The following is a 15,004-nucleotide window of genomic DNA, read 5'->3' as shown; positions in this document are numbered from 1 at the left end:
ATAAAAAGGAGGGGGAAATGCTTAATTAGGACTTTCACCTCCAGCCTTTCAGAGTGACAGAGGCGACATTTCAAGTCACTTGTTTGAGACATATGGTCAAACGAGGGAGGTGTGAACCATGGAAAAACAAGCGGAAAGACCAAGCTACATAAAACACAAACGCTTCCAAACAAACTTATTTAAAATCTCTTTGAAGTGAAATGCAAAGAAAAATAATATCTATTGAGATTCTGTTTCAAGAATACCAGAAATGTGAACTACATGGAAACACCACTTCAGTCCTCCCCCAGATATTAAATATTGCTGACTAGAGGGTAAGTTAGCCAATTAATGAATAATAAATGTGGCTGGAACGCTACATTTTCATATCCTTTATAGGTCAGAGTGTGCTGAGCCAGGGCTGCTAGTACCGCTGGGCATCATGGTTAGATATTAAAGCACAGCGTTCTCTATACAACCGTACCTCAGAGCCATGTCAGCTGCTGCTCCACCAACACTACACGCAACATTACCGACAAGCTGAGAGGGCATAATAAAAGTTTGTTCTTTCCTGTTTCTGCAACTTCTTCTTCCCATCTCTGTTTTCTGCTTTTATCGCTGCTCATTAATCTTCACTGGCTCACCCTTTCTCTCTTTGTGCACAGCACCATTTTTTGATGTCTGAAACAACATCCTGTTAGTTTTAGCCCATATCTTCTTGTGCTAAGCAGGCTTGCGGGCAGTGACGACGAAATAATGACGCACACCCCTGTGTCGTAAACAAAAACAACAACAATGGAGCAATTACAGACTGATGCTTCACATCCTCCACTTCATTCTCTGTTATCTTCATTATTCAGCTCCTCTTGAATCAGCTATTAAAGGTAATTAAGCGATTCATCAAGTCAGTTTCAATTACTGGGAGCTTGACAGCTGCAGATTACAATCAGTAGGGGTGAGTGGAGAGATGGAGAGTGAGTGAAGGAGGCATCAAAAAGTGAAAAAGGAGTAGAGAAAGAATAGACGAGAAGAAGCATCAACTAGAGCAGGCTGCGTGGAGGTAGACAGTAGGCTCCCCTGGGTATCAAGAGTTATTGTATCCACATGATGGTTCAGCTTGTCCAGGTCTTCTCCATGGAGCAACAGGCTTCACCACTACCACCCACACACTTAGTGTCTGCACTGTCACCAGTCTGAGGTCTTTGGCACTGCATCACCACCACTATCATTACTCTGTCAGCCACTAGAAGAACGGTAATGTTGCAACCAATAATGAATAAGAGTACTCTGGCCATTGCAACAGCAATCATACTATAGATAGGAATAAATTCGCTGCCTGACATGTAGTGCCCACTTGAATCAAAGCTCACATGTACTCAAGCATCGTAAAATGTTCTCATTCAAGCGCCCAATTTATGACTACCAGTTACCAGTTCACTTTTAAAATCAGCTGTGTGTTGGAGCTAAAAGCAACCCAAGATGTGTGACCACTCAGGTGGTCAAAGGACAACTTCAATTTACATTTGGCTGATTAACCCTGCTCTCTGTCTGCCTACTTTTATACATTAGGTTAAAGAATTCATCTTGAAGAAACTATTATACCTCTTACTTTTCCATTAGAGTCAGGTTTACTACTATCTTGATGGCTATCATAAGTCATCCAGCGAAGGCTGTAATTGCTGCACAAAATACAAGAGAACTGGTCATACCATATATCTGATGGGATATTAAATATCTAAAGGGACATCTTTATCTTTAAAATTCCTTTCATCATTATATTAGCAGACTCCCCAAGGTTACCTTGCTAATAATTTCATTTTGGCAGGACTTGCCTCTAGAACACTAAATTATAACAGGGACAGAAATGACATTTTCAATTTCAATCAAGACCTGATCATATATTTAATTACCACTACCTCATTTTTATTTATGTTTGTATAGCTTTAATATGTAGTTGAATCCAAGCCAGTGCGAAAGTGACGGTGGAGATTTTCTATGAAAAAAAAACAACAAAAAAAAAACAACATTTTTTATGGAGGTTTATTTTTAGTTTGATCACCACAGAACTGCTGGAGCTCTAAAATGACCCAGACCTAACACACCATCTTCTGCCCTGATTCCACTATGCTTCCATAATCTACTAGATACTGTTCACTGTAGAGCATAGTGCAGGGCCTGACTACTATATCTTCAAACAGCTTCACATAACTCAGGTCATATTTGCTGTGAATATCAGTGAAAACAACAATAGGTACAGAGCTAATTTAAATGAAGAGAATCAAAGGAATCCAGCAGCATAGTGAAAACACCAGCAGCACAATAACAGGGCAATGGAGAACACTGTTACTGAACGTTTCATAGCATGGCATATTCAGTCTCATCGGTCACCTTGCTCTTATTTCAGCAAGCTACGTCCAAGGCAGCTAAAATAACACTTAAATCCCATGTTGAAACAATCAGTAAACATTTACCTACTTCCAGTCTGTAAGATTTCCTGCTATCTCACTACCAGGTGCTTCCTTCCCTCTGATAAGATTTTGAATTTAGCCTTGACGCTACTAGTAATTATAATTTTTTTCAATTCTGAAGCAATGACACTGTATATTAAGTGTTGCCATACAGACATAAATGACCTACCAGGGATATATGGAGGATTTGTCCATGATATTATTACTTAACAGCTAAATCATCTTAGAAATTTTTTAGTATTTTGCGTACATACCCAGATTGGAGGAGGCCCTTCCCTCTGCGGCCCTGTCCTTTAAACTCTCAGCTATAGACAGCTGCTGTTCATGGTACTGCTTGGCCCTCTCCAAATCCTGCATGCAGCGAGCAGCATGACCCAGTCCTGCGTAGGCTCTCATCTCGATGGACTTTTCCTCCAACTCCTGGGCAAGCTCCAGAACATGCGTGTGGTAGGACATGGCCTTGTCAAAGTTTCGGTGGTAGTGGTAGGCACTGCCCAGGTTACTATATGCCCGAGCTTCTTCGCGCTTATTTTCCAGTGCCTTGGCAATGCCCAGGTGCTGCTCATGGCATTGGACAGCATTGTCAAAGTCTCCCATGGCAATGTAGACAGCCCCCATGTTTCCCAACTCCCGGGCCTCGGAGAGCTGATCCTTGGACTGCTTGGCCAGCAGGACACACTGCTTGTGGCTGGCTAGGGCATTTGGATAGTCCCCTATAGCTGTATATACATGGCCCAAGCTGCTCAGCGCCATTGAAGCAGCCTATGTATAGAGAGACACAGACAGATAGACAGCGAGTAAGAAAAACAGCAAGATAATAAACTGTACACAAAAAAAACTCCCACATTAATCATACCCACATTTCACCAACAGCAAGCAATTTTGTTGTCTTTGCATCACAGATTCCCAACCCACACTTAAATGTCCCTTTAGCCAGAAGCATCTAAATACTCAAATCTCATTGGAGGCCTACTGCTCAGAGAACAAACAACAAGCAAAACCTGATTTGATTCTTTCTTTGCTAAACATAGAGGGGGAAAAGTGTGATTCAGATCAACGCAGCAGCAGGCTAGTTTTAAAGGCATCAGTTTGCCCACTACAATCACGCTTCATGGCGTGCTACAACTAGCAGAACAAAGGCAAGGCTAATCAGGAAGCGGGAACCACGGGAGGCCGACTGGCTGAGTGCTGGCAAGACCTCTCAAACAAAAAACAGAGAACAATATTCTGTGTATTCCAGCTATTCTATCATCCAGTTTCTTAAGGAACGCTTGCCTGTAAAAATAAAGATACAGAGAGCTCTGGCTACAACAGCAAAAGGAGAGTTTCAGCAGGAAAATGAAGAGGTTTCACAAAATGCGGCCTCAACCTCCTAGGTGACACGTTCACTGCAGGCTTATTAACTGTTTATACAGAGGGTAAACAGCTGGGAATTGGGGTCAGTTGTCTTTGTGTGAACAGATGTTCAATTAATCATGCAGGGCCAGCTAATAAAGAATCTTCTTCCTGAGGTCCCACTCTGCATCTTCCAGCCAGGAAGGGGGTTGGATGCAGGCCAGAGGAGAGGACAAACACTCAGTGACAGTGAAGGCCACAGTGCTGACCCTCCTGCATCGTCTGGAACTTCAGCAACAGGAATCAGTAAAAGTGGCTATTGTAAAGAATGAACTACTCAGTCGTGAGTCGTTTCAGTGTTACCAAACTAGCCGCTGATAGCAGGAACCCCACCATCCTGAATTCCATATTTAAATAGGTATTATTCCACAAGTACATCAAGATGCAATTTGAAGAAATGTGCCCACAGAGAGGAGATATGTTTTTTTTGCTTTAGCGCCACATAATGAAAATATTGAACCCTCTGAATAATTGCAAGCAAAGCACACTGTTGAGACAAAAATCAATACAACAGAATGCTCCCAAAAACACTTACAAAGACAAACACTTTTCTTTGAATCTTTCATACATTCTTACTGAATGCACATATACACTCCACCTACCTATCTTTCCTTCATTTCACATAGCTGCTCATGCCTGGAACCAATTACCTGCTGACATAAGGACTTCCAGCAGTTTGCTTAAGTTTAAAGACTCGACAAGGCATTATACAGGCCCAGGGAGGCAATTACCCTCCGTCACAACTGTTGCTGTTTCATGTTCCCAGATAGCCTATCTAGGGCTGCTCAATTACATGTCCCTTTTGAAGCTTCGCTCCATCTCCCCGACTCAAACTTCCACTTTTCTGAGCATAAAACAAGAGAGGATTCCTCACTTCTGTCTGCCTTCAACTTAGTGCGGTGGGAGACATGGGAAGAGAAAGCGGGGGGGGGGTTGCAATCTTTCTCCAGTTGAGATGAGTTGCTCTTGTGATCAGTGTCCTTCTAAAGTGAGACTGCAACGCTGCATTTTCTACTCAGATGGAAGCCAAGATAGGCAGATAATGAGGAGCCAGCCTTGCCAGTCATAGAGGATGCACTGATTTTGGCTCAGGGACAGACACTGGGACTGTATCTTTCTCTTCTGACTGCAGCCCTCTCCCACCACTGCTCAAATTGACTTCCCAGCAGTATCGCAAAATAACACCCCATCTGTGAGGGAAATGATTGCGCGAAATCCATAATTTCTGCCAAATTGAGTTCATTCTAATTTGATTCCATTTCTTCTCTGCACTTATCTTTCCTCCCTCCTTGTTCCCCTGAACCCCTCCCACTTCTCTCAGTCTGTCCACAGAGTCAGATCTGATTGTGTTTACAGAGTCCGGCACTTCTCTGGATGTGTGCTGATTTGATTAATCCCAACACTTTCCTTTATAAACTGTTGATAAACGACTGGTTCTTACCAGCAAACAAATTTTGCACCAAGGGTCTGCTAATAAAAGGTAAACTGGGTCTTCTGGTGAGAGAGGCGAGTAAGAGAAGGGAGGGAGCAGAAGTCTATGATGACATGTTAATCAGAAATTTTTGGCCTCAACAACATTATTCCAGTTCTTTCCTCTGACCAGGACAGGGGTTTAGAATTCTTTGCAGATCCCTCTCTGTCAGCCCCCTCTACTAAGTGTGTTAGAGAAATGTCTGCTTTCACAGCACATGCTAGAGGTAATGTATTGTACTTAGCATAATTAGCCCCTTATGTCATGCAGTCGAGCTGTTCCTGATGGCTAAGCATGGTGGTATGTGAGTCTGTGACTCTGAACCCCTGGTGTGTGTTTTATTTCTTACCCTGAAACAGCAGAGGGCTGTCCACCACTTCTCTGCTGTATTGAGCTATGTGGTTATGCCTCGCCTTGCAGCTGTGCGAATATGCCTTTGAAAGTTCTCCATATTTTACTTTAGACCTATGCGGTCTGATATGCTCCAAACAACCAAGGCTATCATCATAGACTGGCAGAGCTTACGGGACGAGCCTAGTTGTCATGGAGATGTGCAGTAAATAGTTGGATTGTACTTTCCCAACCTTGTAGAGGAGGCTACCTCTACTATGCCCGTAAACATGGGCGTGTGTATCCCCTTTCTGTGTGGGCATAAATACTCAAACAAAGGCACTGGCAAGTGTACAAACAAGAATCTACTGCTCTGACATCAACCACTTTCAAAACAATGCTCCTGTTGTTTCTTCAACAACACTTGTTAGTTATATTCTATTAGAGCCACTGGTACAGTGTTGTACATTTCAGCCTGACAGAAATCACCAAGGCCTAGAAGTGAAAATGTGCCACTTGTTAATGCCCAGTGTCAATAAGATAACGCATGGTAACCATTCTCTCAATATTTTGAATCAATAATTTCAGTATTTTTTTTTGATAAAAGGATCATAGTTGAGACAGAGTTAGGAAGAGGGGGTAAGGTGTTAAAGAGCCCACATTGTGCCCTGTGTCCAAACAGTATGTCCTGCAGGAGAGCAGGGCAGCCACTACTTCAGTAAAGTGCTGTTAATGGGATTATATGGGGGAGGAGAGGAGTCATTCTCTTCTTGACAAGAGGGGATGGAGAACAGGTTTGATTGCTTTTCCACAGAAGTGGGCACAACCCTATTTTTCACTGTGCTAATACAGATTTAAGGCTATTAGTTTGGAAAAAAACATTACTTGCACGAATGCAGACACATTCACGAACTGCAGTGACCGAATAAAGACACATTACATTTCTGTGCAATATCCTTTAGCACAAATGCTAAAGAGTCATAAAAATTCAGAGCATGAATGAATTTGAACGCAACACAAAAATTCTGTTTTAAAAGGACAACAAACATCATAAAATCAGCAACACTGAAATGCGCACTGCCTTATCTTCAAACAGCTTGTTTTGCCTGACTAACTGCCTTCAATCCCAAATAAATTCAATTTACCATAAATAAACCACAGAGAAAACATCATTTTGGAACCAATAAATGCCAATGTCAGTTTTTGCAATTAATCAGTGAACAATTAATCAAACTGTTGTTGAGTTACCCAAATTGTTTTCTGTTGCCTGGCTAATTCATTAATCAACCATTTCAGTACTAAAAACCAACTAAATTGATAAAGTAAAATTTGTGTGTACAGAAGCTGCATACACTCTGTACTGAGTGCACACTGTTATTTAGCTCCTTGGTTGAACATCAGAGAAACAAACAAGCCACTCTGATACCAATCTCTTCAAAAAGATCCCTCATGTGACTGAAAACACTCCAGCCCTCCGAAAAACACTACATGCACACACACACAAACACACACTGCACAACGTATTCCAGTGCACACACAAACAGCTGTCTAATTAAAAGGCAGTGCAGAGGGAAGGTGAGGAGGACCATGCACCAGTGTTTCCCTTAACGAGCTGGGCTCAGACAGCAACAGGAGCCGGCTGGCAGGGAACAGAACCGAACACGGGGGGAAGCGGGGATGTGGGGAGTGTGGGGGGAGAGTGGTGTGGGGGGTGAAGGGGGAGTGTGGGGGCAGATAAAAGGCTACGAGAGAGACTGTGTTTGAAGGATGAGAGAAGAGAATGCTGGAGACATCCCCAGGGCAAAAATGTCTTTAGATCTGAATTCACCTGCAGAGATGCTTTTTGACAAAAAAGGGAAACATCTCAACTGTAATAAACCTGGAGACAGAACAGATCAGTCAGGGACGCTCTCAAAGAAGCCTGAATGTTGCTTTCTAAATGTGCATGATCTTGTCTGTGTGTGCATGTGCAAAACACCATGTATGTGCAGACTTGCATTACTGAGAGAAAAGGCAGAGAACAGAGGCAGCATGCTGGTGTGGAGGGTGGGGGCAGGGGGGGAATGATAAAATATTCAGCTGGTTTTATGGGTGTATATGCCATTGTCTTTCCTCACTCTGTGTTTGCACACAGATATGGATCCTATGGGAGCGACCATTAGATCAGCCAAATGACTGCCTCTCTGCTATATCAAAACCTTCTGCTTTTTTGAGCAGGCAAATGCTGTGCTCTGCCAAGTGAGGGCAGGTACAGCTGTGCCTGATTGCTCTCTTTCATACACACACCCAGGAGCATACACGGACACATACACAGGATTCAGTCCACTGTAGAACAGGCCAAACTGAATTGAACTTTGCTTTCTCTGGAGCCAATTTACAGAACCCCCTTCTCTTTACCTTGCCAAGCTTTAAAATAATATTCATGAAAGTCATAACGCCATTGTTTTCCCGACAGTGTCCTCAAATAAACCTTATTTTGGAAAGTCCACATTTGATTTGTTTCAGAAGAAAACTAATGCAAATACCATAACTTGGTATGGCCATCAACCAATTTCTAATCTAATCAATCATCAGAGCTAACCTGATCTGTTAACAGTGATAAGACATCAGTGAAGCCACTTGTTTCTCCGTAACCTCTGTGACCTCCAGCTCGCAGATAAATGACGCCAGAGGGCCTGCAGCTTGATAATTCCTTTAGCCCTCACAGGACAAGCATACAAGGGATTGATTGTCACTAAAGGTTAAGCTACGGGTAAGGGCACTCGTGACAGCTACTGTGCTGTCTGTCAGACTGTCTGCTGCTCAAACGGTCACACACTCACACATTCACACATAATGTACACAGGAACGAGCACATAAACACACAACCATCTATGCAGCATTAAGTGAACTAATGATACAGACAGGCACACAGTGCAGGGAATGCTTTTGGTAGTAAAAAAGTCATTTTGTTGTCTGAGCTGTGGGTAGTCCGTGCAGCGGTACCGGGCAAATGGTGGATCATTTGCGGTTACTCCAGAGACCCGTTGTATATTCGCTCGCACATCCTTACACAGAAACAAAGTAACACTCAAATATACCAAATCTATCCCAGAGCTTGATGTGTTCTGTTTGTGTGTGTGCAACCACTTTTGCGTGTGACCAGATTTTTGCATTTGGCACACATTTGTGCATCTATCTCAAGTCATGTGCCTGTGTATTTGTTTGAGACTATATTGGGCGAGTTGGTGGCACAAAAGGCACAAGAGGCACAAGAGGCACAGAGTAACATTGGATCTGACAGTCTCCACTGGTGTTGGTGGAAAATTTGACTGTTCCCTTCAAGTGGCGTGGGGGTTTGATATTTCAAGCTGCCTCTCCCTGACAATGCACCAGACAAAACAAGGTTTACAGAAATGGCCAAATGTTAAGTGAGGAAAAGAGAGGGAGGGTTGCACAGTGACTGAACTGGAGCTTCACTCATCCCCCGTAGCCCCTACCTCAGTCCCAGTGCGTGTCCCTTGTGTCAGGATGTCAGCATTGTTCAAATGCTATAACAGCCCTCCTGCCTTCTGATATAAACACATGAATCTAAAGTCTGAGGAGGAAACTGAAGAGGTGGCACACAGGGGAAGCGGGGCAATGTGAATGAATCTTAATGTACTCTAAATCAGAGCAAAGCCTTGAAGGGCTGCACAGGGCTGTTGTTTATTTCTGTACTAAAGTCAAATCTCCACGGGCATAGCTGTGTGAAGCCTGCTGGTGCAGGGAATCAATTCTTGAGAGACCTTGTGGTGACAGAAGGGGAAATCACAGTGGTGTTTGAAAGTCATTCCAGAAGGGGTTTGAGGTAAACATCAAGGTTTGCCACTTTGCAAGGCCTCAAGCTAGGAATAAGCAGAGAGCGGATAGCTCCATTTTAAACACTAATAGGGATTAGGAGCAGTTAAAGCAACATTGCTGAAAGTGATCAGAAATGTCTCTGCTAATCCAAATGGTGCTACCTGTTGGCAGCAGAAATAGTTTGTGACTAAAAAAAAAAAAATCACAGTGATCCAGTTTAGATCCACGCTAGTCTAAAGTTAGCCTAAAAGGGACGCACATCTAATGAAACAACATCACTTTCAAAGTCTATCCATTAAAAGCTAATTAGCTGTTGTTATATCTTCCTGCTGGGTCTGAGGACACAGTGCCAAATATAGCATACTGTAGCTTACAGGCCCCTCATTTGCATGAGCATTCAGCAGGAAACCGGGCAGTCAATCCAAGGACACAGGAGTCCAGGGTTATTCAAGGGTGTTTTTGAGGCCGAGGGATGGGAGGCGCTGTCCCTGTCAGCCCACACAGCTGGGCGAATCAGGCATGACATATAAGAATACACAGTCCAACCCTTTTCAGTGGTACACAAAAAAAAACCCCATTTGTTAGGTAGGAGAGGAGAGGAGAGGAGAGGAGAGGAGAGGAGAGGAGAGGAGAGGAGAGGAGAGGAGAGGAGAGGAGAGGAGAGGAGAGGAGAGGAGAGGAGAGAGATAAGAGAACACAGGTTAAGGTCTGAAGATCCAGATCAATATGAGCTGGCTAGAGCTGTTGCCTGGAGCAGCCTGACACAATGAGAGAAATGAAGAGTGACAACCAAATGTCCAGACTCTCTGCACCTCATAGTTGTGTTTGAGAGAGGAGACAGAGATTTTGTGCTGCTCTCCTCTGATATATCTGCAACAGCAAGCAACTCATGCCTAAGGGGTTAAGACCATATCAGATTTTTGTGAAATACAAGGTTACCACTTTCAACTGCATTGCTTTAAAGTGTGTTTTTCTTTTGTGATGTTAAAAGGTGAGATATACTATATTCCCTTATATCTAAATTAGATGGTTGCTCATGGAAGAATTGTCATAAAAAACAATTTTACCTTCTTGGTGGTTTCTTTTCATTTCTAAGGCCTGTCTAAAACTTTCACACATGGGGATGGTCTGAGTTGTGTGTGTGCTCCAGAGTAATGAAAAGCACTGCACATCTTCAGAATGAATTATTCCCACCTCTGTCATCTCAGAATCAGGTCAGCAGCAGTGAATCTGAGGTGATGCTGCTTTCTTGCTGCCTGGTTAACATAATAAACTGGTGGCTGACACAGGCCAGAAGGCTCAAAACTCTCTGTAGTTTTAGTTTAATTATGTGCTGGAAAAAGTTGTTCTCCTGTGACTCAACTGGATAAGTGAACAGTTTAACTGCTTAGAGACACCCATGATAGCCTTTGTATTCTTCACAAGAGAAGGAAAGAAAAGCGGCACAACTTCCAATTTCCATGGAGTTACTGCACTTAAAGCTACACTTATGGATCATAGTACTAGTAGATCCACTGATGCAGTGTGTCACAGTGAAAACTAACTCTGCAGCCCTACAAAGCTTTTATTACCCTCTTTTGTCAAATGCTGTCCTAAAAAAAAAGGAATCATGAGAAAGAGAGTGAATATTGAACCTGGATTTTCCACGGCTAACGTGTCTCTGTGTCAACTGGATGTGTCAATAGCCAACACATTTTCTAAACATCTCTGGTGTTGGTGTTTTTAGATTTTTCTTCTGCCCCCATGTGGCCAAAAAACTCATTTTCATGATGAATAGCTATATTTATCAATATATTACTAAAGAAGGTTGAAGGCAATAATATAAGGAACAGAAATATCAGTGTTTGCGTGGGAACAGTTAAGTTTATGAATATATGTAGTCCATGCTAACTAATTTCATAGGCAGCTCTGATGACAAAGTAAGGTTTAGAATGTATAATATAATCTGTACTCAGAACCAGAATATTAACATTTATTAAAAACATTTAAATAAACATTTATCCCCATCAAAACAACCTCTCACCTCTCACCTGCAAGTCAAATAGCAAGCTCAGTGCTGTCTTTACTGAGTCTTGCCATCATGCGCTGAAGTGTTGGGTGCATAAATCCACAATAACATGCAACTGAGAGAGCGAAAGGACCTCGTTTTACCTCCAGGCCACCACACAAACCATTTAAATCCCTTCCTCCCTCTGTGCTTTTATTCCCCAAATGTAATTACAAGCCTGGTGAGGATGGCTACTGTGGCCTCGGCAGCCTGCAGAACACAGCATCAACACCAACACTCAGTGGGATCAAAAGACAGAGATGTCCCTCAAAATCACCTCTGCACCTCAGTGCTCCATAAACTGTGCCTCCTTCCTCTGAGCTTCACCAGACTAACCTCATGCTATTTGCTCCACTGGGTCCTTTGCTTGAACCTCAGACAGACAGAACTGGTCTGCCTGATAAAGACTAAGAAGAGGATCTTACTACTGGGGTGTATTATCACATCCATAAACACATTATGCACATATGCACACATGCTCAAGAACGTGTGTGCACACTACCTCCAACTGCAACAAAGATTTGAGACCATAAGGATGGTAAGCCCCCTTAGTGCAGCATGATGGAAACCAAATCCCAGAGACATTCCTTTCCACGTCCCATGAAAGACACATCTGCCTCCTGGGGTGACTGTGTCCCTGTTCTGAATGTGTGTTTGAGTGTGTGTGCAAAGGCAGAAGGATCAAAACCAGAATTGCCGAATTAGTTTCCTTAAGTCCTAAGTTTCCCAGGACAGTACAGCAGAGCAGCGGTGATGCCATTCATTTGCAGGTAATGTGGAATAGTGACAACTAGGCAGATAGAAAAATAAAGGCAATCTCAAATGAAGGATCAAGTGCATGCCAGGTTACAGCGTGGGGTGAGGTACAGATAAGACAGGAAGAGACAATCAGGAAATAATCATTGCTTTTAAGGCATTTTTTTCTGGAAGATGCTGGGCCACCTGCCAGGGACGCCTCCAGCTGTGAGCACAAACCAGAGGGCTCTGATTGACAGGGAAGGTAAATAGTTGCTTGCAGGGGCCCTGATTGTATCTCTCGCCTGTGGCAGAATAGAAGCCAGAGTGGAAGGGTGATTGGCTTTTGTTACAGCCCTTCAGCCACAAATTAAGTTGGCATCCTAGCCAAGCCACCCGGGACACACGTTTTCCTACTGCTGCTTTGTGTCCTGTACCCACAAAACATACACAAACACACATCTGTCTCTGCTACAGTAACAAAAGTCTTCTGATGAAAAAAAGAACAACAGAGCCTAATGGAGGAGGATACACATGGGGAAAATGGATGTTTAAGGAATAAGGAGGCAGAGCTAGAAAGACACAGAGAGCGGAGAGGCGAATATGTTTACCAAACACTCTGCAGGGACTGTGTTGGAATTTGAAGGCATGATTTTTCTGGAATGCCTGTTGTGTTCAGGTCACGCAATGTAATAAGGGGGATTTGCAAGCGTAGGAGGAATACTTGGCTTTGCTAAACTCTCCCCACTGAGGACAAGCTGAAGCTGAAAAAAGGTACTCCAGGTGGGGGGAAACTTTGTATGCTGAGCAATAGCTGAAGAGTGTCAGTTGACTCAAAGCAGACGCATAAGCACCAATCGAATTCTATTTCCACCAGTCAAGAGCAAGAATGATAGGAAAACACCAGTGTCGCTTCAAACAAAGTGGATTTCTGTCTGTGTTAGATTGGCCTCTTCACACTGGAGTGATGGAGCAATCCCAGACCCCTTTTGCACTGACATTAAGTGACAGGATGCAGGGCTCGCAGCCATAACATATGCCTAGTTGCTACTTAACAAAGAAAGGCGAGCAGACTGCTTTAGAAGACCTGAGAAAAAGGGAGTAAGGAATGGGGCGGAAATGAGAAAGGAGGGGTGGGAAGGAGGAGGGGGGTTAGAAATACAGCTGTGCCAACACCAACAACTATTACATGACTCATCCCACATCTGCAGCAAGGAAGGGCTTGAGCCTAAGGTGGACTGTAACCAGAGCCCAGCTGGACACCGCTGAGCAGCACAGCCAATGGACACACTGGTATGTACACTAGGGACGAAACACGATTACCTTCTTTGCATAAGACTTCCTGTGTATTGCATTACATTTATACTGATACAATAAGACTCAGACAACGTCCCCTCCCTTGTTTTGATTCGTAAATTTTGATTCTTGTAAGTTTTGAATATTACACAAGGCATTAGTTTAATGACACACTCACCCTGAAATGAAATCCTATTTTTCAGCCATTCTCAGTTCAGAGGCTGAAGTATATCAGTGTGTATGTATGGTATGTAATAAACAGGCAGAGTACACACTAGAGACAATCCCATACAAAACTCATCATCTCTGGCAACATGAGATTCCGACTCAGCCCATACAAACAACCATGAAGCGATTTTTCTCTTGTGCATCTCTTCAGAGCTGCAGACGTAAATGCGCAAACACACAAACTGCTCACACGTACAAAGACTACACTGAAAAGGTCCCTTTTGTCTGCTCAACGTTGATGAAAAGCTACCCACTGCGAACTTCAATCACATTCGAAAATGAGTTGGAGACGTGCTGTAACCCCGACAGTGTCATTAAACCTGTCAGTCAGTCCCCTGGAGTGTGGGGAAGGGGAAACCGCCATCGGCCTTCTTCAGCGTGCGGTGCAGCCCTGAACGAGACCTGGAGGTACCAAAAGCCCCTCCTGTGCTGGATCTGTGTCTGATACTAGCATAATAAAGTTATATGATTATGGATTCTGCTTTGTATGTCCATAAACCCCCAAATGTCAAACAGACAGACAAAGCAATCATGCATATTCTAATGGTGTTCAGGGTAGATGATAAACACTATTGTGTAAGAAATGATAGCTGAAATCCCATCATATATATTCCCATGCAGTAGAACCCATGCAGTGCACAGAGACAAGAGACACACAATACAAAGAGCAAGATAAGGCTCTGCATGCTGTCAGAGGCTGGTGTGTGATTGGCCTCTGTGGAGCTACTGCTTCTCTCATCATTAACTCTGAAGAGTTAATGATGAGAGATCACACTAAGCCTCTCTGAATGGTGATGAAGTCAAAAACGTGCCCATGCACATATTCGCAGATGCACACACATAACTGCAAACACTATTTCCCCAACACAATCACAAAGCATGGAACAGACAAGCAGCTGTGTGTAGTCTGATACCAAACATGGTCTGAACCAATTATGGTCATTTTACAGGAAAATCACAAAAGTAAGAATCACACACAGTCAAGGGTGCAATTTGATCATGTCCCCTTCACTTTTTAAAAATTCAGTGTCATCTTACTGTCCAGCTGCAAAAATCTACTTGATCACAATATATTTATACACTTATACACTCATGTACCTCAGCTTCAATTATTTCCATGCACTCCTTCCACCAAACCTGAGTAGCTGCGTGGTATAGGCTTACTTTTTACCAGGTTTTCTCTTCTCTAGTGTCTTTAAAGTAAATATAATTGAACAATCCTGTACAAGGAGT

The 15,004-nt window shown here is 43.2% G+C and overlaps 1 protein-coding gene across 3 annotated transcripts in view; it reads right to left on the bottom strand.

Moving 5' to 3' along the window:
• LOC113139164 (tetratricopeptide repeat protein 28) overlaps positions 1 to 15,004 on the bottom strand; it is a 150,789-nt gene that overhangs the window by 31,055 nt on the left and 104,730 nt on the right. For all 3 annotated transcript variants that reach the window (XM_026322183.1, XM_026322185.1, XM_026322184.1), the window contains one exon: positions 2,702 to 3,209. In XM_026322183.1, the coding sequence (XP_026177968.1) occupies positions 2,702 to 3,209 (508 nt within the window). The remainder of the gene's footprint in view (positions 1 to 2,701; positions 3,210 to 15,004) is intronic.

This window comes from Mastacembelus armatus, chromosome 9 (genome assembly GCF_900324485.2).
Source record: "Mastacembelus armatus chromosome 9, fMasArm1.2, whole genome shotgun sequence".
Lineage (NCBI taxonomy): Eukaryota > Metazoa > Chordata > Actinopteri > Synbranchiformes > Mastacembelidae > Mastacembelus > Mastacembelus armatus.
This window is presented reverse-complemented; position numbering and strand designations above follow the sequence as displayed.